The sequence below is a fragment of the Anas acuta genome, chromosome 1 (assembly GCF_963932015.1).
Source record: "Anas acuta chromosome 1, bAnaAcu1.1, whole genome shotgun sequence".
Lineage (NCBI taxonomy): Eukaryota > Metazoa > Chordata > Aves > Anseriformes > Anatidae > Anas > Anas acuta.
The window spans coordinates 121,243,096-121,266,499 of NC_088979.1; the positions used below are offsets into that span (position 1 = coordinate 121,243,096).

The 23,404-nt window shown below is 49.3% G+C and overlaps 1 protein-coding gene across 2 annotated transcripts; it reads right to left on the reverse strand.

Annotated features, from left to right (window-relative positions):
• Positions 1-1,136: 1,136 nt before the first annotated feature.
• Positions 1,137-17,901, reverse strand: HGD (homogentisate 1,2-dioxygenase). Of its 2 annotated transcripts, none has more exons than XM_068698298.1 (14): positions 17,715-17,901; positions 13,658-13,729; positions 12,240-12,328; positions 11,899-12,004; positions 9,336-9,410; positions 9,005-9,096; positions 8,590-8,624; positions 7,700-7,779; positions 7,414-7,513; positions 5,346-5,470; positions 4,667-4,771; positions 3,552-3,678; positions 1,823-2,004; positions 1,137-1,450 (listed from the first exon to the last, which is right to left on the reverse strand). In XM_068698298.1, the coding sequence occupies exons 1-14, from the start codon at positions 17,727-17,729 to the stop codon at positions 1,319-1,321; spliced, it is 1,335 nt and encodes a 444-aa protein (XP_068554399.1). In that variant the 5' UTR covers positions 17,730-17,901; the 3' UTR covers positions 1,137-1,318. The 2 variants fall into 2 exon arrangements, with proteins under 2 accessions (XP_068554399.1, XP_068554409.1); XM_068698308.1 differs by having other exon boundaries at positions 9,336-9,395; positions 17,715-17,899.
• Between the last annotated feature and the right edge of the window lie 5,503 nt (positions 17,902-23,404).

A 23,404-nucleotide genomic window follows, 5' to 3' on the forward strand; every position in this document is an offset into this window, starting at 1 on the left:
TTTAGAGTTTTCCCTGTAGATTTTATAATGTAATACTTTGCTCCGAGCTGATGCTTTGCTTTTCCCACCCCAGGATCTGGTGGTGGATGTGGCTGACTAAAGTTGGGCCTTACAGGTCTGCATTTCCTTCGTTTTTGGTCAATTGGAGATTGTATCTCAGGGGAAGTAGGGAGCATAGATCCCCATGGCACCAAAAATAGTAACCGTTTCACATCCTAGACTCAAACACTTACCCAAATCTCCTCTTAGTTTTGGCAGGCTCAACAGGAGAAATCAATTTCACCAGAAGACGAATGAGGAGCGTGGGTTGTGAGCAAACTAGTTCAGGGTATGCACACATGAGAGACAAATGGCTTGGTAGAAACATCTATCACACACCTGTCTGACTAAATTCTCCAAATCCTGTTTTGATATGATGAAAAAGTGGGCATGTGCTAAAGCAGAGGCCTGAGGGTTGGGGGGCCTGCTTGTGAGCCTGGTTCCTAGCCTGTTTGCTTGGGCCTTCCCTGTCTGTCAAGGAGACTGACCCGAACTCGCCACCTAGGGCTGAGGAGTGAACGTTTCGGTGTTTTTTGAGGTCCATAAAAGTGTGTCTGCACTTGGCCTTTCTTCCAGGTGGCTCCCCAGGAGCAAACATCTGGGCTGGCCAGACAGGCCCTTTGACATCCATTGAGCTGCAAATCAGCACTAGGGAGAGACACTGTCAGTTGCAGGCAATCAAGTCGATATCGAAGGATGGCTAGAGTGAAACTGAAGAGGAAACTTTCCCTCACTTAACATTCTGGATTCTCTGACCTTTTCTAATTTGCAGAATGCTTTTCTGACAACAAGGGTTCTTGGCAACCCTCCACAGACGAGCAGGTTGAAATGCCCCCAGTAGGAGCCTTAGATCTGGTAGAGCCTTCAGCTCTGTTTGGGAAGATCTTCCCTTGCAGACAACATAAAATGCTTCGTTGATCTCTAGCTTTTCCCTGTGAAAGACACATCACACCATATATTGGAGGCTCTGGAGTGGCGACTGTCACCTCATATCCACCCAGGGTACAGCATTCACACCAACTGCACACGGTGAAAGCCCTGCAAGTATTTCAGCTTCGGTGTTTCACCAGGAGGGCTTTAATTGGGTACTTGAAAGCTAAGAATAGTGGGTTTTATTGCATTTCCCAAGTTACATGAGCACGATCATTTTGGTGGCTCGGTGGCTGCTGGAAATGCTGTTCCTGGGACACTCATTGCCTGAGTTGACTGTGCCACCACGTGCAGGTATGCTGGATTTCTCCATCTTCGTTCGTGTACTGCAAGCAACAGATACGTCTCTTTACCTGCGGTTGGGGTTGAAATGGCTCTTCAGAGGTTCCCAGCACTTGTAGTAGTTTTTATCAAGGCGGTTGGAGGTCTTGAGGCCCCACTTGGTAACAGCCATGCTGAGAGAAGATTCAAACATGAAGGCCTGGTGGGAACAGGAAAGGTAGATTAGGGCAAAAGAGCTTGAATCCAGGCAAGGGGGCAAGAAAGGAGGACAGTCACGGTCTTGACTGCTTTGCTCATAGGCTGAGACAAAAATTAAATCAAACAGCATGAAAATTCCCATCCTCCTGCTCAGGCAACTATTTATGTGGGCAGATGATCAGGGCTGCCTGGCATCTAGTGTCTCCAGAGGAGCTCCTGGGAGCTGAGCAACGTTGATGAGTATGGGGTATGAATGCTGCAGCAGTTTGGTCCAAGCACTTCCCAGCTTTCCTGCAAGAAGGTAGGCTGTACTTTGGGAGTGGCAGCATGCTGTGCTGGGTACAAAACCTTACCAGCTCTCTTGGCTCCTTACCATAGTCCCTTCTGCAACCCTCTCAGGCTCCAGCTTGGCTTTGCTCGCCTTCTCAAAACAGTCAGCATCCGGCCCATGAGGAGTCATCATGCTGTGCAAGCTGGCCCCTCCAGGCTGGAAGCCCTCCTCCTTTGCTTCATAGTGGCCTTTGATGAGCCCCATGAACTCACTCATGCAGTTCCCTGTGGAAGGCATAGAGAAGAGGTTGCAACACAGGAGGAGCACTGGAAAGGCAGTTCAGCATAATCACCTCTGCGTTATAGGCACTGAGGCACAAAGCTCATAGCCAGCACTCTGGTGAGAGCCTGGTCTGCTGTCCTAGGTCATAAGCACAAAAACATTTTGTTTGATGTTCTTCCACCACCTCCAGTCCAGCCAGACACTTCCAAAATTTATGCTTTTGATTCATGCAGGACCTGCTTCGTTCTTGAGAGCCACTGTATACCCAAAGACAAGGACCCAGACTCTGTCCTTCCCTGAGGAAGAATACTTTAAGCAGACCCTCTGAAACCAACAGTGACATACCACGAACCTAGCTAACAATGGCTAAATCTAATCACTCAGGGGCTTATTAAGTTATGCTCCCTGCTAAGGAAGTACTTTAACAACTGCCATCCCAGTCTTTAGTGGACCTGATGTGACTAAATGTTACGGCAACTTCCAGCTGAGTGGTCATTTTTTTGCAAAACCAGAGTGTGTTTCTGTGGCTCTGCCTTCTATAACCCCTTTTTTGCCACTAGTTCAGTATAGGACTCTAGGGGGGAAGTTAAGGCACCAGGAAAACTGGGACTCTGAGTGCACCAAAGCTCTCTGAGCACAGAGATTTTTAGTGCACATGAGAAGTGCTTGGGGGTTTCTGGCAGAAGAACTAGACCTCTTGAAAAATGGTTGGAAGAGGAGAATTGCTGAGGAGCACTTCAAAGTGACTGTAGGGAGACCTTGATGGGGCCTTTTATCTGCTGACAGAAGGGCTGCAGGACGGGCAGGCTTTCCCCAGTCTCTTAGTGCCTCATCCACACCCTGCAAGGGTAATCCCAAGTGGGGAACGGGATTTCTAGCATCCATTCAGTCTGACAGGAGGCTATGCTCAGGGACTACCAAAAAGAAACCACCTCTGGTGGTGGCAAACAAATCACCCCAAATGCAGCCAGTTCTCTGAGAGGGAGCCCAGTTCCTGACCTCTGGCTTTCCTAAATGCTGGAGGTGCCTCCACCACCACCACCATCAGGAGAGCCAATTCAGTCCTTTGCTGCAAGCCCGATCTCACCCTGCGAGATCTTGGGCAGCTCTGCATCTCTCAGTGCTTCTCCCCACCCGTGCTGTCGTATTTTCATTTCTCCTGTTCTTTGAGGTGTTCTTTATGTTCTAATGAGATGTTAAGCAATTCATGGCTGGATGACAGGACAATTTCTGATGCGTCTGTGCGGTGCCAAGTTCGATACGCACCCAATCTCAGCAGGAGCCCCTTGAGTACAGACACATCCATCTCCACAGACACAACCAGCCCATCACCTCCGAGTTTTCCGGAGGTGCTGTAAATAGGAACATCTTTGGTTTTGTTCATTTTCCAAGGAGGACTCGCTGACTCCAAGAAGCTGGATGTAACAGTGCCAAGGGCAACAGATCGGGCTGCTCCTTCCCTGAGCATGCTCTCAAATAAATGGAGGCTTGGGGTTTTTTATTTTCTGCCCTCCTGTACTCAAGCACAACCCACAAAGAGCAGACGTACTGTGGTAGTATGGTGGTCGGAAGGTGTTGTTGGCTACCCCCCATCGGGGGGGGAATATGACAAAGTCAGCGATTGCCACTCCAGGACGGGTCGACTTGGCTGTCAGGACAGTGAAGATGGAAGGATCCTGTGAAAAAAATAAAATAAATAAAATAAATAAAATAAATAAAAAGGTGAAGAGCACGAAACAGAGCAGGGCTCAGCTCAGGTCATCCCAACGGCAAATCTGACTACTGCAGCCGTGCTGAGGACTTGAAGATAATTTGTTTTCCATCTCTTTTCCCCCTAATAGCTCACAATTCTCCTCTGAGCAGAGGGCAGGAGCATCCTACCAGAGGCTCTTTGCCTCACAGCCCCGCTGACTGACAAACTGGGAGAACAAAGGGCAGAGGAATTGTCACTCGCTTCAAGGATTTCTGAGGTTTCCAGTCCGGTAAAGTGATTTTCTGGGCTTTGATCCCAAAACCATCTTTCTCCTGGCAGGTTTCTCCGGAGTTTAAACAATGCTTTCTGTTAGTTGTCTCGCTAGAAGTGCTCCTGTCTCCTTGCACACCCACTCGCGGAAGCAGTGCCAGGAGATGGCATTGCTGCGGGCACCTCTCCCACTGGGCTGGTTTCCTTTTCAGAAGAGCTGCTCACATTGATTTTGGCTTTAGTTATTTTCCGTAAGATCTAGAAATTATTGCAACGAAAGCTGCCAGCTCTTCAAATGAATTTCAGCGCTGGGCTCAGAGGAACAAGGGGAAGGAGCCCTTACAGTTGTAATAAATAAACCAAGGCAATAATTTGAAGCAAAGGTCTTTTCTCAGAGTTGCATGGTGCATATTGGCTCAGTGTTCAGCCATCTTTCAGGGCACAGAGATGCTATGCTAAGCTGCATAAAGCTGTTTAAGAAGCCAATCAACCTTCAGTTCTGTCACTGTACCACTAAAGAGGTTGTATGTCTTTGCAACATCTCGTTTCAGGCCCAGAAAAACAAGCACAAGAGATTTCACACTACTTCTTACGGGATGGCATATTTTTTAACAGGCACTGAACCCCCAGAGCTCAGGGTGAATTTTGGTGGCACAGCATCCACAAAGCACAGCTCTCCTTTGCCTAGCTCTGGGACTTACCGCGTGGTCAAAAGCAACAGAATTAATGACCATGAAGTTTTCCAGATTGTATTTGTACGGCGTGTAGTTCCCATGCCAGGCTACCACGTTGAAGGGGGAGAAATCCTATCAAAGCAATAGGGACAGAGACAGAGAATTAGCACACACAAGCCCTCCAACTTGCTGCACATACGCAGGGCACTGCTCTTTCCCAGATTGAAAATGAGTTTAGTGCTGGTGAGAAGTACAGTGAGAGCGTGAAGCCCTTCGGGCACAGCCCAACACTGTGAGGACATGGTTTTCCTCAGCATTTCCACCCGGTGAGCCTCAGCCCTCTCTCCAGGGCTCAGTCTCTGAGGACTTTTGGATGTCCAAGCAGTGCTTGAACAAGGTGGGCTCCAACACTGGCTCTTTGGTATAGAAAATTTGGATTTTCCCTGTCAGTTTTTTTGGGCTCAATAGGCAAGTGGAAACAGGGAGGCAAAGACCATCGCTGAGTCTTTGGGTTAACCAAATTTCCACAGACACATCTTCCAGATCAAGGAGCTTCAGCTGGGGAGATGAAGAAGCCAAGAAGGCAAGGGCTCAGCCCTGCTCCACTTCCCCCAGCAGGCCGTCCTGAGACTACATGCATGCTGGTGAGTTGTAGACCCCAGATCATGCACCAGTTGTTCCTTCTGTTCTCCTGGGGTCTCCTCACCTGCTGGGCTGCAAAGAGTTTGCCCTGGTACTTGCTGATCACCGTGTATCCCCCCGGCACTTGCCGGTCCTCATACCACGCCACCGGCACCAAGAAGTCACGTGGATTGGCCAGGCCATTGGCTCCTGCGAAAGAAAAACACCAGAGATCTTTGGGCAAGGTGCAAACAGGGTGGCTTTGTGGGTGCCCTTCTGCATTTTGAATGACCCTATGACTTCTTAGAGCACCATGAAGCCTGTGCTATTCGTGTACTTTTTTTGCTCCTATGAGTAGGTAGTTGTAATACATCCTCGCATTTCAGTCCATGCTCCCTTACATGACTAAAACAGGTCTCCCCCTGTTCTTTTCTGAACAGGATTAGCCCTTCATCCTCAATTAAAAGCACGTAATGATTGGGAATTAAGCGAAAAATGGGGGGCGAATTGCTTTCAGTTGGTGAACATCCACCTGCTTGGACACCTAGCCACGCAGAAGCTCTGAAGCTCGTGAGGGGGCCTAACACATTTCTGAACAGTTGCAAAAAGAAAAAAAAGTAATAAAATAAGGGCTAGTGATACTTATAGACTCTGGGCACACTGAGGGGTTGGTTGGTGCAAGGAGTGCAAAGTGCAAAGCGCTGTATGGGTGCTGAAGTATTCTTCTTCTCGTTAGGATTATTGTTGCGAAGTGTTTTGAGTTTCTTGGATAAAAATGCCAGACATTACTACCTGCTGCTAAGGTTTAACAGTCGGTGCTTTTCTCCAGCTGTCATTTTTCAAGTGAAAAGTGAAGTTAGAATAAAATAAGAATGAAATACAAAGGATCTTGGTCTCTGAGGGGAAGCCAGGTAGGTGGTGGGAAGAGGAGCTCGTATAATTACCAGCTCCTGAAACGATTTACAGGCAAGCACACTCCTTTTCTTTTCTCCAAAAAGTAAATGTTATAACAGATTCCTGCCTTCTGCAGGCTCAAAAAAAAAGCTCCTTCCAGCAGTGTCTGAAAAACTAGCTAATGGGAAAACTTCTTACCAACAGGCAGGTGTAACAATACCAATAATCACGTGGAGCAGGCACAGGGCAGAAGAAGCATGGTAAAGGCAGGAAATCCCAGCTTGCTGAAAGGAGAGCTGCTGAAAAACCTTGCAGACTCGGAGCAGAAAGAGCACGGGAGAGATGCTGAAGGTTGGGTCGGTTCCTGCCTGTGGGAATGGCCAGCTCCAGCTTCACCAGGGCTGTGAGATGCTTGCAGAGGCCCTCTGAGAGCAGATGGGCCATGCCAGGCTTGTTAGTGCTTTATAACACCTATACAGTTTATTTCAAGCATGGCCAGTCTTTTAGATCCCACTGAGAGCTCTAAAACAAGCCTGATCTAGGTGAAACACAAAACAAATAAAATCCCTGCGATGAAAAACAGAACAAAACAACAAAAACCACTGGTCTAAAAGCCGAGAACTATCGATACTGCTCCTGTAGTTGTTTTAGCTGTTACAGGGGAAGCGAAGCTTCCCTGTGACAATCTCAGCAGCATTAACCAGGACGAGGGAGTAGGAGGTGTTTTCTCAGCCAGAGATGTCTGGAGGCAAGCCCTCCGGGGATGAGGATGGTGAAAAAGCCCATGCCGAGCACCCCGGGAGAGCTGGCCAGGAGATCACAGCGGGGTTCAGATGCTCTCACGATATCTTTGTCACAGCAGCAAGTGTGTCTGCTCAGCCTGTGACAGCTCCCAGGCTGGGAAGCAGCTGGCAGGGAGGGTCTAACGAGGGTCTAATGTTAATGAGCTTTAATGAAGAGTGGTGCCTGTATGGGCAGCAGCAAGGTGCTCGGGTTTGCACAGGCAAACACTGTCTTGTGCGCACACACAGACATTTTATTTTCCCTCCTTTTCATCTGGCATTCCTGTTGTGCTGAGGCTCAGGCTGTGCTTCAGAAAGCTCTGCTGAGGGATAACTGTGCCAGGATGGGAAGCACTTTTGGGAGGAGTGCCTGCATGCGAGGATGGATTACACAGGAGATAAGAGGGTGGTTTGGGACTGGCAATTCCTCACTCCATCCCTGTGAAATTCACTGTAGGTCTGATGGGAGATGGTTACCAATGGGTCCCAGGTCAGGCAGCTCAAAGTGTGCCCCATACACCTCCAGGATGTAGCCTCTGGTCTCTCCAAACACCTCCACGCTAAAACGCATTCCTTGCTGGAAAACAAAGGAAGAAACCAGGATCATCCCGGGACCTGGCTGACAAACCAAGGGCAGCTGAGGTTCTTCTGGGTCCGTCCAGCCCCCAGAGCTCAGCAGAGGCCACGCAGAGCTCAGGTTTTAGCTGTCTGCTTCAACACTGGGCTCTGAGCCCCCTTACTTCCCAGATAACACAGCCCTTACTTGGATAACGCAGATTTCGTTGGGCTCCACGAGCATCTTCCCAAACTCGGTCGTGATGAGCAGTTTTCCTTGCTGGGGCACTGTGGATGCAAACAAAGGTAGAAGAGTAGGGGTAGAAGGTAGAGGAGGTGAAGCAACAAGCTGACACCAGGTTGGCTTGCACACCTTCCTCTCTGTCCCCCGAGAGGGGAGCAATTACATCAGCCAGGGACTAATGTCTCCTGGAACTAAAGAGCTCACATTTTGACTTGAAAAACCAGCAAAATTGCAGAACCTGCCCTACTAATTTTACTTCATGGTAGTGAGCACGAACGACTCAATAACTATTTGATGGGAGAAATGTTTCTGTTGGTGACCCCAAGGCATTTCTGTCCCTCGGTCAAGAAAGATGTACGTAAATATCAGGCTTGCAGGGTTGTGATGCTGCTCAGAGTGGTTTTTTTTTGGCATGTGCTCACTGTATGTGCCAGGTTGCCTGAGGCTGGTGGAGTGCAGGAGCTGAGCTGCCATGCCAAATCGTCCTGGACTGAAGCAGTGCAGGCATCTCGCTGTGAGCTGCTCAGAAATCCCAGGGATTATATTTTCCAGAAAACCTCCACAGGGTGCCTGATACCGATCTGGGAAGCACGGGGGAGAGATCTCTGAGCACCAGGCTGGGGAAGCTGGGGCACTGCTCAAAAGCAGCGTTGGGTTTTGGCATAGCTGCATGCCCTCTGAGCTGCTTGGGGGCGATGGGGCAAGCCTGACAGCCCAGCTGGATGGCACACGGGTGAAGCCAACCCTCCTCAAGTCCCTGCAGCTGGCTGGCAGGCTGGAGGAGGAAAGAGGCAGGTGGGTGGCAGCCCAGATACGTCCTGTGGGGGAAAGGAGAAGCCAAAGCAACCACTCACCAATCAGGAAGTCACCGTCTGAATTGTAAAGGCATCTAAAGAAAAAGAAGAGGAAGGTCAAGGTGTCAAAAAAAAATAAAAAAATAAAAATAAATCAGGCATTTGCACACAGTGTCACAGAGTCACAGCATGCTTGGGGTGGGAAGGGACCCCTGGAGGTCACCTGGGCCAACCCACCTGCTCGATCAAGGCCACCTAGAGCTGATTGCCCAGGATCATGTCCAGATCTCCTTGGCAAGTTCCCTGCCTTTGTGGCCTTGGGCGAAGCAGCCCTTAGTCAACGGGTAGTGATGCCCACCAGAGCCTGCGTGTTCACCTCCGGGGAGCAACTCCAGCCCCAGCACAACCCCTCTGGCCGCAGCCCCGTGCCCAGCTCCCTCCTTCACCCCCAGCCTCTGGCAGCCCAGTCCCTGACCTGTCGAGCATGGAGGTGTTGCAGACGAAGATGTGGACGGCGATGCCGTGGCGTCCCCTGGGCTCTCCGGCGCCACACAAGGTGTGCAGTCCCTGCGGGCAGACCCCCAGCAGCATGGGGAGTGAGGGGCAGGCAGTTTCAGGGGCAGCCCCCTTCCTGCCTCGCCCCATCCCTTTGCTGGGGCTCACCCCACACACAGGCACCCCCTTGCTCCGTATGGCTTTGGCCAAATACATTGTTGGCTTTTCCTTAAAATCTTAAGTTTTTTTTTTTTTTTTAGAAGCCTGAGGCAAAAAATGAGGGCACCTGGCAGCCATGGCCCAACACTTACGCTCACAAAATCCAGCTTGTTCTGGGGGGCTTTCGGGATCTCGAAGGGTTTCCATCTCAGCTGGGTCGCAGCACACAGAAAGCAAGAAGAGAACACCGGTGGTTATAAAGCAAATGATAATAATTCATAAGAAAGTAGACACACACACACACGCCCTCCCCTCGGCTTGCTGAGATAGCTTTCTCTTTCCTCTTTGCCTTGCTTAATTTGGTCTGCAGGTTTCTTTTGATTTATGGGGCTTTTTCGCTTTGAGCTGTAATTTTGTAAAATCATTGGCTGGCCTGTGTGGGTGCCAAGGTTTTTTTTTTTTTTTTTTTTTTTTAAAAAAATCCTATTTAAAAGCTGTCTCTTCCACTATTACTAACAACATTGTCGAGAGCAGGAAATTTCAAATGAGCTGGCTTTCCACGACCAAATTTCCCTGCTCCTGCACTCTGCGCTGCACCAGGCCATTCATCCCTCCATGACTCCAGCACGTTTCTGCACACTGCCTCTCATTTTCCCCACACCCAGAGCAGGCACATCCCTTCCTGCAGGACTGGGGGCTGCCAGCTGCACTGATTGCTCCTCCCAAACCTGCTGAGGCCCTCAGGCAGAAGATGCTGGGGGAGCCCAAGGTGTTCATTACCGCTGATAGCATCATCTGGGGCTCTGCAGCTCTGGGTTACCAGTGCCACAGCTGAGAGCCCCTCACAGGTGGGATTTTGGAGCAAATTCACCCAAACACCCCAAATCCTCACGATGGGGCTGGCTTTTGGCCAGATCCTGCTGGCACCAGCCACCAGAAATGTTCCTGGCATGGATGTGCTGTACCCCAGGTGAAAGTGCCAGTGGTCCTGGGCATCCATGGGGATGCCTTCTGGCTTCCAACTATGTAGGCTGGAAGGTCTTGGCATGTTTTGGGGCTGATTCCCTAAGAAAAACAAGCTTATGAGACTGCGTGTCTGTGCCAGCTGTTTCCAATAATTGTAAACTCCATGGGCAAATTTCTGCTCAATTTTCATGGGGTGAAAAGAGATACAATCCCCCCATGCCTCACAGATGTTTTTCAAGCCAAAACCAAAATGTGGGGCCCCAAGTGACTCATCCAGCTCTCCTTGAGAGCCTGCCTCGAGGGGGGAGCAGAACCACTGCTGTGCTGGACCCAGCAGGTGCATCCGTGCACGAAGTGAGACAAAGCAGGGGCTCATCTCTAATTAGCCAGCAGCACCCCAGGCCCGGCCCCCAGCTCTGCTCTCCAAAGCCACCTGCTTCCCAAATGATCCTGCTAATGACTGTTTGAAGCCTCCGTGGTTGGGAATTGGGAACCACTGGCAGCAAGGACATGCAGAGGGATAACAAGAGAAGGCACAGAAGACAGCAGGGAGAAAGGCTGAGCGGGGGAAAGAGGAGAAATAAATATCAGGAATGGAGGTGGCCTAAAAGGAAGCAAACTTTCTCGCTGGGGGTATTGAAGGTGACAGTAAGTCTGCAGGTTAAATGGTGAATTTAGTGCTGTTCCTGTGTGACCTCTCCATTTTCACTTTGGTCTCAGAGTGGGTCCCTGTTGGGTTTGGGTTTCACCAACACAAGAACAGCAGAACAGGGGCACTGAGACAGAAGAGAAGACCAAGTGGGTGCTTCAAACAGAGAAGCTTTCAGTGTTGGTTCATTTTCTCCTTGCCTGTCAATCATAGTTTCCCTTTGTCACCTCTTTTCTAAGCTGGAGAGCTTTCTTTGGCATTGGCTTTCTTGCACCCCTTATTTTTTTCATCATCCCTGTCCTCTTTTATGCTTTGTGCACGGTATCTTTTATAATCCTGTCCTTGAGCAAAATTCCAAGTTTAGAGATTTTTTCCCATTGACTTCAATGAGCTGTACATAAGACGCGTCCATATGGTGATGCCTTTAGATGGATGACAACGGAGAAAGCTCCTGAAGCAAGCTGGGCAGGCCACAAAACGCCACAGGGAGCTGAGGATGGGCTCTGTGGCAGGCTGCGAGCACTGCTGCCAGCCAGCAGCAGTGAGCTTCATTGGGGAAGGAGCACCACGGGCACCTAAATGTGAGCCTGTCACCACCGCTGCTCGGTCAGCGGGTAGAAAACATATTCCAGCAGAAATGAGAAAGTATTTAGACAAATGGCGAGGCCGCTGGGAGGCTGGGAAATGGCTGAAGATGATGCATCAAAGGGCAAAACCTGAGAGGAGCTGAAAGCAATGAGCATGGGGTTGTGTGGGGAGGAGGGCGGCAGCTGGGCAGAGTCAGATTAGCAAAGCCAAATGTCCCGGGGCTGGCAGGAGAGAAATCATGATTAAGGATGATGGCGGGGCCGTAGCAGAGGAAGACAAATGCCGTGCCTCTCGAGAATGAAGCCTGATTTCCCCTGAGAAACAGGCTGGCAGCCTCCCCGAGAGCACGGGGAAGGAGGGGACGGGCAGCAGAAGCACAGGGCAACTCAGCCCCACCATAAGCCTTTAACACAGGGAGGAAGAGAGAGCAGCCGAGGTGGTGGAGACGAGCCCAGCCTGAATCCTGCACCCTTACACCCACCGCGGGTTGTCCTCCCCTGGCCAGCAGTTACCTGGTTGGGGTCGGGCTCCACCTCGTCCCAGCTGTGTGTCAGGTGTCCCTCCTGCAGGGGCTGGAAGGGCTTGTGGCAGACCGAGGGCAGGATCCGATAGAGCCAGCTGCGGGGAAGGAAAAGGCGAGGCTCATTAAACCCATAGGATCATTAACGAGCCCATGAGGTGAAGGCCAGATGGGGGTGGCACCGCAGGCAGGACGTTTGCTCTGGGGCTCCACAAGATGGCCCCCAAATCAGTCATGGCTCAAGTAAACCCCACACTAGGTGATGTTTCTGGCCTTGCTGCTCCAACCTCTGTGCCCAAACACCCCCAAAAACGCCCCCCTGGCCCACGGTACCTCCTCCTGTTGGTGGGCCGGGGGCAGGTGAAGGCCGAGCCCGAGAGCTGCTCCGCGTAGAGGCCGTAGGGGCAGACCTGGGGGTTGTTCTGTGGGGGGGAAGGAGAAACCAGCAGTGAGGGGCAGCCCCACTTGTATCATTTACCTATTTTATTGTTATATTTTATTGTTTTATTATTTATTACACCATTTTGATTCTTAGTTTGACCACCAGGTATTCAGAGGGGCTGCCCCAGCACAGAGAAGCACCACATCTGTCTGGCTTTTCCCTTCCTATGCCCTAACCATCCCTGACCCTTCTGCCTAGGGAGAGATGCCCAGAGCAGGCGTTTTGGTGGCGTGGAGCTTCCTCCTGCCACTGGAAATTGTTGCCTGAGAGTGGGAGCAATCGCTGTGGGATCCCTTGCTTTTCTGTGGGACTCCTGCGATGTGGGAGCTGGGCAGAGGGCTCACCCTGCAGCATCCCCTGCTGCCCGGCCAGGTGAGCCTAAGGAAGAGGTAAAATGCCTGGCACGTAGCTCCCGGCCCTAAAACTTTGTCTTGTTGGCACGGGCGCGCAGCGGAGCAGGGGGATCAATAGCCCTTGTCGTTTTTATCTTAGCCAGCACTACTGCAGATGCCAATCTTATAAACACTGCAGAGGAGAAAGGATCCACCCCTGGGACTGGAGATTTTTCGTCTCACTTGCGTTCAGGTTTTCTATTAACTCTTCTGACACCGAGCCCAAACTCAGCCCGGATGAGGTCACCTCATTCGACCCCGGGGAGGGCATGGCCAGCCTGGAAATTTGGGCTGGAGTAAGGAGACAGGCGTAAAGGAGGGGAGGGAGCTTCAGTTCTTCAGGGGTTCCTCCTGTATCTGCAGACTGAGCGGATAGCACCAAATGGAAGTGAATCTTTTCTTTAAAACAACCCAATATGATGTGTTTTAATCAGCCTGTTCATGGCTGCAGGCGTCCCTGTCCCCTCCCTGCAGGGAAGCTTCCAAAGGTTGGTAACCTGGGGGGATCTAAGCCCATTCCTGCAGAGATCTGTGAGCACCGTCTCTGTGCCAGCCTCGGGCTTCTGCTCTGGCTCATCCCAGCACCAATTCCCTCATCCTCAGCGTGCCTGAGCCACTGTCATTCCCCAAATCCTTCCTGAGAAGCTGCTGCTGAGCAGCGGCAAGCCAGGCAAATCATAACCCCCAGGTGAGACTTGGAGCCTCTCAAGTAACTTAAACATAGAGGGTATGAAAAGAAACACTCCGATCTGATTTTTGCCAGCGTCTTATTATTCTTGTCCTGCATAAGGGAGGCTCCTGAAGACTTCTGTGGTGGCAGAGAGAAAGGAAATACATTAATTTAAAAAGAAGCCCAGGGAACAGATATTCATTGCACTCCATGTCATTTTAATAAAGCACTTTAACAAACTCAGTACCTGTCCCTCTGGTAAAGCTCCAGGACAGCGTGGATCCTCAGAAACGTGTTCGTTTCCAAATCCCGACATGTACTGCAAAATAAACCACACAACTCATCAGGCTTCTGAAAACACATCAAAACCTCTCCAAACAATTCATCCATCCCATCCTCATGCCTTTTTTTTCCCCATACTCTTTGCAGGCATTGAGACTTTCCCCAGACAATCTGCATGATGCTTTCCATGCACCATTTCCCCAGCTCCTGGGTTAGGTTCGTCAGCTAACCGTGGGGTGGGCTGGGAGGCACTGACAGCATTTGCTCTTCTGTTAGGTCTACGGGTACATTTTGGTGACGTTCTGTGCCATAAGAGCACTCGAGAAATATGCCAGCTATCTCAGATATGGTCGGGCTCAAGACCAAGGGGATGATGGCATAGGAAGAACCATGTCCCAACATTACGGAGTGTCATCCAGTGGGGTCTGAACTGTCTGCCATGGCAGAAAGCAAGAATTAGGGTGACAACCTAGGCTCCTCAGGCGACGTGTAGCTGAGGGATGTGTGGAAGGAGCAGACCTGTGTGCTTTCCTGGGGCTGTGGTCCGAGGGAGGGCACGGCCAGCAGCTGCAGGACCCCAGGGGATGCTGCTCCCAGCTTTGCAGGGCCGAGGACAAACCTCAAAGCCCTGCAACAAACCTCAGACATGCAAAGGGACAAAGCAGAGCCCTCAGCTTCCCACTGACAGAAATGTAAATACGGCCCCTTCAGGTCACGCAGCACCTCTGCCGAACCCTGCCTGAACGCAGCGGTATTTCGGCAGCGATCAATGAATGGGTCAGCCTCAGAGTTAAATATTAATGCTCCCTTCTACCTCCTCTGCTTGCCTGCAGCCTGAAGGCGCTCGTGGCATTGCTGAGAGAGGGTTTGTTCACCCAGACCTCCCAACTTTAGGTCGACCTTTCTTTAAATTCTTTACTTTTGTTGTGGAAACTGTGCCCCCATCCCCTTCCTGAGCAAAAAAATTTTGCAGCCTCTTTTCCTAGGCAGTCAGGAGTGTATTTAATACACATCAATACAAGTTTGCACCAGTGCTTGCCCTGCTCTCTGGGGCAGCAGAGCCTGACCAGGTTATCGTGGTGCCTGCACTGATGCCCACAGGGGTCCTCAGCCTTCTGCAGGCTGCAGACCCCTGGATATTTCCTGGATATATCTGAGCTCCCCTGACAAAATATGAGTTTTCTCAGGTGCCTGTCAGGTATCTGTGAGTACAATCCATTCCCAGAGGGATGCGGGCTGGCCAGCAGCCCTGCTTGGCCCAAACCTCGGTTCCTGTAGGGTCACGGAGGATGTTTCTCTCCTTGCACACGCTGCTGGGGCTCTGCTCTCCCCCCGCTTCTGCACGAAGCAAATTGATATGCAAAGCAGCAGGTCACCTAAGCAGCCTTGGCAAGCGTAGCGTGCTGGTGCATTTCTGTCCCGTTTGAAGGGAAATGCAGCACTGTCTGGTGGGACTGCAGCACTTCCAGCTGAACCCAGACCTCCACGCTGCATCCTCCTTCACCAGCACCGTAAAGACAGCAGGACAGAGCATTTTCCAGCAGGGCAATCTTGGTAAAACGGGGAGGAAAATGGGCAGGGGAGGATGCTTATTTCCTCCTTTAAATCACAGCTGGTGAGGCCCGCAGATTGCCATCAGCTGATGCTGATGCTCCATCAGCTGCCCCTCACACGGGCTCCCACTCAGCCCCTTTTCTCCTGCTTGGTGGTGTAGGACTAAGAAATAAATAAAAATAAAAATAAAATAAAAATATAAAAGCTCAGCACAAGGGTTTGGTGAGGAAGAGTGGGGGTTTGGGGGGTGAACATGTCCCTTGCATTGCTGGATCCCCATGCTGCCATCCCCAGCGGTGAGCGCAGGGAGAAGCTGCTGCATCATTGTTTGGGCAAATCATTTTTCCCTGCTCAGGAAAAAAAAAAATAAAAAAAATCTTCAGGTAACTGCATTGAAGGCTGAAAAAAATAAAGACAATTCCTTCTGGCAGGCAGGACTGCAGCTGCAGGAGGGGAGGTGGTGTCCTGATGGTGATTTATCACCCGGAGGTTTTGTCACTTCAGGGTTTTGCCTGGCTGTTCCGTGTGGCTTTTCTCATTCACTCTCTTTTTTTTTTGTCTTCCCCTACACCAGAGGCTTGTCTCCTCTCCTTTCCCTTGAGGGTCAGTGTGAAAGATGACGTGGTTTGCAAAAAAAAAACCACCAAACCTCTCACAAGCCCCCACGTGTAAATGCAGGGCTGGTGAGCAGGAGCCTGCTATTTGCATCTTCACATGCTGTCTGGGGGGTAGAGCTTTCATCTTCTTCCTAATTTTATTTTCCTGGCGGTTTGTTTTCCAAATAAATCAGTGCTGAGAGGTGCTAAAAATGCCATAGGGCGCAGATGTTTCACATGGAGGAGAAAACAGTGCTCGGGTCCAGCTTTGAGCCCAGCTGGGGCAGATGGAGATGCTCCTAACAAATTGTTTGCTGCCTCCAGAGAGTGCCAGCCAGGGGGGCAATGGGGCCGTGTAAATATGGGGCTGTGTTGGGGGCAATGGTGCTGTGTAAATATGGGGCTGTGTTGGGGCAGGGCAACTCATCTTCCTCATGATCAGCCCTTCTTCTCCACGATCAGCCTTTGGTCTCCACAACCAACCCTTTTCCTCCGTGGTTTTTGGTCCAAAGTGACCTTCTGCTGGCTCACTGCTTTAATCCCACGGCTCCTCCCAATCAGGGGTTATTTTGGTAATTTGGAGAGTTGGTTTCTCTGTGAAACAAAAAGTTCTCCGCGGTCCTTTCCTTCCACTTCTGCTTATAATTACTGTTCTTGTTATTTTGCTCGCGATCCCGCAGCTTTTCATGAAGCAGGATCTTAGGAATTCATCCAATTCCACCTTGTTTTTGTGTTGTTGCTCTTCCGTAAAATTGGGAGAGATGAAAGCCCAGCGCTACATAAAAAATTCAGCACAGATCATTGATTGGGATAACCGGGATGCAAAGCAGAGTGCTCGCAATGGGCGTCACGATCTGACCTATAAACCACAACCTTTTGCTCACTGGATTAGACAGCAGGGATGGGGAAAAAAAAAAAAAAAAAAAGGTATTTGAAGTCCGAACACACAGGCTGCAAAATAATTAAGGCCCTTCTTCAAACGCTGCATAAGACATTTCTGTATCCGCTGCTGCTGCGGGAGGCAGGGAAGCGACAGCCAAAGAAACCTCACAGCGCCGTGCATCAGCTCGGGTGGGCCAACACGGGCACAGCCAGCACAAACCCAAAAGGAGATGGATGAGCACAGGGGCAGCAGCAGGGAGAAAGCTGGGGGGTCAGGGGCTGGCAATGCGATCTGCAGAGGTGGTTTGGGGCAAATGGTCCTCCATACTACAACAGTGGGGTGCTGGCACAAATTGGGATTGCGATCCTATAAATGAAAAATCAACCAACATCCCACCCTTCTTGCAATCCATCCCATGCTGGGAGAGGATGATATGGTTTGCTGGGAGGAGCCAGTGCTGGATTTTCCAAGTGAACTGAGAAATTGGCCCAGGATGGAGCTGCTGGGGAAGATTGCAGCACGGGTTGCAACAGCTGGGCAGATGTTAGCGGCCAGATTTCATAGGCTGAGGGGGAAACACCCCCTGGCAACCAGGGCAGGAGAGAGTGGGGGAAGAACAAATACGGTGAGGAAAAGGTCCTGAACTGGCCCTGACCGAGCGAGGATGATTTCCAAAGGAGGAGAAAAGAGCAATAAAAGCTCGTTCAGGTGAAGCATAGCAAAACCCTTCATCCCCGGAGAGCTTTAAAACACACCTTGAAACATAAAAGAGGATCACATTAAAACTAAATGAGACATGCAATCTCCGGCCAAAACATCAGCCCAGACCTCAGCTGCACACCTCAATCCCTGCCTGAAGTTGTCCTGCCACCTCGTTGCCACCAGCCCCACTCCAAAGGGACCACGTTTGGGTGGTCTGGCACCAAATGGAGACACAGGGGGGGTGCTGTGGGCAGGCAGCCCCGCCACCAGCGTGCACGGCCCCTTACCTTCAAGCCCAGCATTTTGCTCCTGGTCCTCCCCCTCTTCTAGCAGGTGCAAACCCCAAGGAGGTATTTGGCCAGTGGCTTCTTCAGGTGAAGTCTGCAAGCGGGTTTTTGTCCAGCAAGGGGGGGCTGCATCCACTGAGCCCGGCTGGCCGCGGGCTGGAAGTGAGAAAGTCCAAGGGAGCTCTCAGACTGTTTGCTCAGCCCAGTCCGCGTTTAATCAAACACCGGCCTTTCTGCCCAGGACCAATCCCACGAGGGGTTTGGAGATAAGAAACAGGGGGCGAGGGGGACACCGATTCCTCACCGCTCCTTTTCCTCATCAGCTGCTGAACACGGGGTCATAGCTCTCACACACGAGGGAGAAAAAAGGACAGGGCACTTAATAACAAGGAAAACCCATTTTTGATTTTTTTTTATGAGCCTCTTTTGTAAGTTATACCAGCACTGTTCATACGTGACCCTCTAAATGAACACATTTGTTCATTTTGCTTCTGTGTCTGGTACTTAGGGGATAGAGAGGATCACATCCCTGCGCTGGTGAAGACAGTGATACTTGCGAAACAGTGTGCGGCAACATTACACAGCAGTTTGGGGCGAAACGGGAGGATTCTGTATTCCCGACACTGGAGCTGGGGAAGAGAACTTGCAAAACTCTGAAATATTAATATTTCAGGAAAGCTGTTGCTGAGAAAGAAGCAGAAGCATGCAGGTAGCACCAGAATACTAATGGCAACAGGGCTGCATTTCCAGAAGTTGCAGAAACAAAAATGATTGATTTTTTTTTATTACTTATTTTTTTACTTTGAATTCTCTTCTCTTTAAAAAAAAAAAAAAATGTAGCCATATCTTCTTCCTTTTTGTGTCTGGCACTAAGGCTCACACTGAAATTCAGATGTGACCCTGCAGTTGATGTCTCCCCCTCTCCCAGAGCACCCTGGAAGCCCAGAGCAGCCACTGGTTACCTCCTGCCATGACAGACATCAAGGGCTCTGGCTGCAACGAGGTCAGATCCTGGCAGTTTGTCTTCTCCAAAAACATACTTACAGCACCCTGAATAATACACCAGGGCCACTGAGCCTGCCCAGGACTTTATCCAGTTTTGTCTTGAAGACTTCAAGGATGGAGACTGCGCAGCCTCACTGGGCAGCTTGTGCCACTAGTTGATGTCCTCATGGTCAAAAAGCTTTTCTTCTATGCAGCTTGATCTTCCCATGTTTCAACTGGTGGGAGCATTGTGGAGAGATGACCAAAGACAGGAAGTGTCCCATCCTCTTTTAAGCTTTTTGGGGACTTTCAGCCTGCTTGGGATCCAGCTTGACCCACTGTCTCCAACTCTCCTTGCTCGGGAACAGATGAAGGGCTGAGCTCAGCTCCTCTGATTTCATGAAGTTCATGTTTTCGTCCCATAGTCACCAGGAACAGACCAGCTAACCTGGCTGTACAGTGTTAGGTAGCAGTGCCTATTTGATGTTTACTCTAAAACGGATCAAAATTTAAGCATATTACAATATGAGTACACTGGTGACAAGTTCACCTAGGAACATTGATCATTTTATTATGGCAGTGCCTGAAAGCCTGAACCATAGACCCGGACTTCCTTGTGTTAGGCTCTAGAAGAATATAGACATAGCAATCTCCAAGTTGTAAGCCTTTAAGTCTCTGTTACTGCTTGCCATCTCACCACAAGCCCACAAAGGCTCTCTCCATACCCTACCCTCTTCCAGCTTTGCCATACAAAAAATCTTGCCAGCACTACGGAATTCTCCAGCTCAAGGAGAGCTGGAAATAATTTAGCTCACCCTCAGTAGTGATTCATCATCGCCAGAGAAATAAAGCACCCGGCACCTGCCACCCACCCTGGAGACTCCTCTCCTACCAGACAATATGTCAGAGAAGAGTTCTTCTCACACTCCTGACAGTGAAGAATTACCCATTCGACTACAGCTGCGGAAATCAAAGTTGCAGAGTTTCAGGGGCTTCAAGATTCCCTTATCCCCCCCTGAGCCATGCAGCAGTAATTTTAGCTTACGGTCCCCTTTGAGAACCTACATTTCTCTTGGCTCACACCTCTTTACAGGTCCTGCTCTCTTGTCCTTGTGGAACAGGCGAAAATCAAGGCCTTGTTTTTTAACTGTGGGTAGACCTACTTCCTGCTTGCTCTTGTTTTCTTCTCTAAAGTAAAGAAGGACATGCTATGATTGCATTATGACATGCTATGTGAAGGTTTCAAAGCTTATTAGGTTGTCTAACCTTGCTTTTCTATGTCATTCAGGGAAAAACATAACTTAATGAGATGCTGTTGAACTGATGCTGTTGGCCTTTGTGATTTATTGACCTTCAAATGATATGAAATGCAGAAAAGAAGGATTCTGAACACTTCTGGGGTGTTTCTGACTTAGCCCATCCCATTTAGCAGAGAAATCATAAATCCATGCTGACTACTCCTCGTCATCTTCTTGTCCTTCATGCGTCTGGAAATGGTTTCCAGGATTCACCATTCCTCCACCACCTCAGGGATGGAGGTGGGACTGGCTGGTCTGTAGGTCTCTGGACCTTCCTTTTTGCCCTTAAATGTGAATACTAAGTAGTGGTCAAACATTGTGATATGGAGAGGTTGTGTATTCTCCAGCTGTGAAGACAGTCAAAACCCAACTGGACCTGGTTCTGGGCAACCTGCTCCAGCTGACCCTTCCTCAACATGGGGGTTGGACTGGAGGATCTCAGGACATCCCTTCCAACCTCAGCGATTCTGGGATTCAGCTTTAGCCAACCCCCTTAGTTAGCTGCAGTGGCTCTTAAATATAGATCTTATGAAATATTAAGTATAGAGGTACTTCATTTACGTTACAGCAACTACCCTTTTTGCTATATGAATCATAAATATGATTCATAGTCACAATGAACTGCTAGCACATAAACATGATTCATAAATATAATAAGTAACAGGTGGAAGAATAAGCCTTAAAAGTGTACAGTGTCTTCTCAGCTACTTTTCTGGGTTTATGACTTCTGCCCGTGCATTGTTCCACATTGCCTTTACTCCAAGGAGATTCCAGCCAAAATTTATGGCAAGACCAAAGAGAGATATGTGAAGAAGCATGTCACCAGTATCGGCAGCCTCGTGATGTACTTGATGTACTCATAGGCACTGTGGGGTGGCTTTGCAAAGACCTGCAAGGAGCTCATCTCCATCAGAGAAGCCGAACGAGAGGAAGCACCAAGGGGCTTGCTTGGAAATGTAACAGCTTGAAAACGGCAGCTGGCATTCAGCATTGCGACGTGCATGGAAGATGGGGAGAATGGAAAAAGGCTTTTAAATAGAAGGTGAGGCAGCTTATATTTCACTGAATAGACAAAGGGGACTCAAATAACTAGACTTCATGGCATGTACCTTAAACAAGTGGATGCCCAACCCCCAAATAAAGCTGTTCTGTCCTGTGCATGTAGACCTGAACCTGCTCACAAGGCTTGGAGAAGGGCACTGGCATGAGCAGAGCCTGCTGGGCACACGCCAATGCAGCAGCACAAGGCAGCAAGGATGGGTTTTGTCACCGGTGCGGGCAAAAAGCCCTGCCAGAAATCCCAGAAATCCAGCGTGACAGCTTCAACTGGATGTCACGCAACAGTCAGAACCGCAGCAGACGTCATCCCAAATGTTTGGAAATGCCTGGAGATTTTCCTCTGGTAAGCTGCCAGATTTGGCAAGCGTGTGCAATGTATGTAAGAGGCAGCAGAGAGACAGGTCCTTTTGGACATGGCCGTGAACCTGTTGTAATCACCTATTGCTTCTCACGGTGACATTATCTTACTTCCAAAAGGACCCATCTCTTCTCCTGCCCACCCTTATCCAGCCAAAATGCATTAATTAATGTATACATTTATTAATCTATCCATTCATTCCTGTCTCTGTGATCTCATCTTCCCTACCATGCATTTTTTCCTGCTATTTGTTAATTTGTTAATTTGTTAACCCTTTACACATTGCCAAATCCTACAGAAGTTCTCTAGAGCAGCTGCCTTTGTTTATGTGCTAGTATACTGCCTAGTACCAGGGGATTTAATCCTTTCTTGGCACCTTTCATCATAATATAGGACAAAAAAGCAATAATATTTACACTTTTTTTTTTTATTTATTTATTTTTATTTTATCACTGCCAACAGCTTTGTGGCAAAAAGGCCCTTTTTAATAACACACTTTTTTTTTTTTTTTTTTTTGGCTGTTATGAAATATGTCCTTGTCATTTTTTTTTTTTCTGGGACCATTCAGCAGCAGATGCCAGACAGGTTAATTATTATCATTTATTTGTGCAGGAAAGGTCATAAAAGTCGTCTGCGGCACAGAACACCCGCTCGTTGTCACCCAAAAACAGATGCTGCATGGAGAGAGGCTGGAGAAGCCACCTGCTCACCTTGTTGTCATGCTTCTGCCTTCAGGCTAGTAGGACCACTTCCAGGAGCCGGGGGGGAAATTCAGTCACCTTGGCCTCTTCTGTCCTTCCCCCTGAACAGCCAAGGAGGGTGCTCGATTTGGACAGTCACTGAAATTTGTGATCTGACTTTTTCTTCCTCAGGGATAGGACAGCCCCTCAAGCCCACGTAAACTGCAGCAGAGCAAGCCGTAGGAAGAGAGGGTGGCATCAGACCGCAACATAAAAAACTCTGAACTTAGTCCTAGCCTTCAGAGTGAGTAGGCCTCCTTGTCCTTTAATAAATCTTTAACCCAAAGCCAGCAGTCCATTTCCACTTTGTAAATGTTAACTTTCAGGCCGAGGGGACGTAGCGGTGCATGGGTTAATCACACACCGTTTCACTTCATGCTCCTTCTCCTAGTCAGAAGAAATGACTGCTCCTTGGCTTGGATTGTTCACACAGCACTGACTTTCCTTCGGTTGATCTAGTCAAGAAAGAGCTTGCATTTTTATTTATGAATTTGACGTGTGTTTGACAGCTGGAGAAAAAATCCATGCTGCGAGGGAATTTGCCTGTGCAATTTCTGTAGGTATTGAAGCAGAGTTTCTGCGCATTGATAAGCCCAAGGGACACAATGAGCTATATCTCAATGATATAACGTTGAGGCAGGGAAAAGAAAACAAATCTGTACTTAATGTTAAGAAACTACATCTGCAGCTACGGATCTAGTTTCGAGATCTGTTTAGGCACAGGTTCTGTGCCTAAAGAGCCACAAAGGGATCCCATGCCCCCTTTTCCCTGTTTGTTGATCAGATGCTAGAATAAACCCACAACAGTGCAAGTGTGTAACACCAAGAACAATGCTTCAGTTTGTAAAGCCAGCATTTTGGCTGTGTTGGGCTCTCACTACTTTAAGAGAACATCGCAGTTGATTGAATGATTGAAATTTAAGAGGATCGGGACTGATGTTGTCCTCCTTTCTCCTCTTCCACCCGACATCTACCCAATTTTTTTATTTATTTATTTTTTCCCAAACCGGTGTCTGTCTGAGGACTTAATGCACAGTGCTGCAGCAAAGCACACCCTAAGGAAAGCTTTACCTCTGAGCACTTTCTGATAACTTGCCAGCCAGTGACAGGTTCATCAATAATGATAATAGCTTTTTGTCAAAGAAAACTAGCGCGCTAAGCCACAGACAAGCTCAGCCCTATAAAAGAATCAAAGAAACTGGCATCCTCTTAAGGAAAGCGAGACAGGAACATGACTTCTAATGGGAAGAG

Bases quoted from the DNA above. Each gene is read 5' to 3' on its own strand.
- HGD (XM_068698298.1), bottom strand. The intron at 12,329-13,657 runs GTACTGAGTTTG...TCCCCCCCACAG, and splicing joins GAGCTTTACCAGAGGGACAG to AACAACCCCCAGGTCTGCCC. The intron at 3,679-4,666 runs GTAAGTCCCAGA...TTTTTTTCACAG, and splicing joins CTGTTGCTTTTGACCACGCG to GATCCTTCCATCTTCACTGT.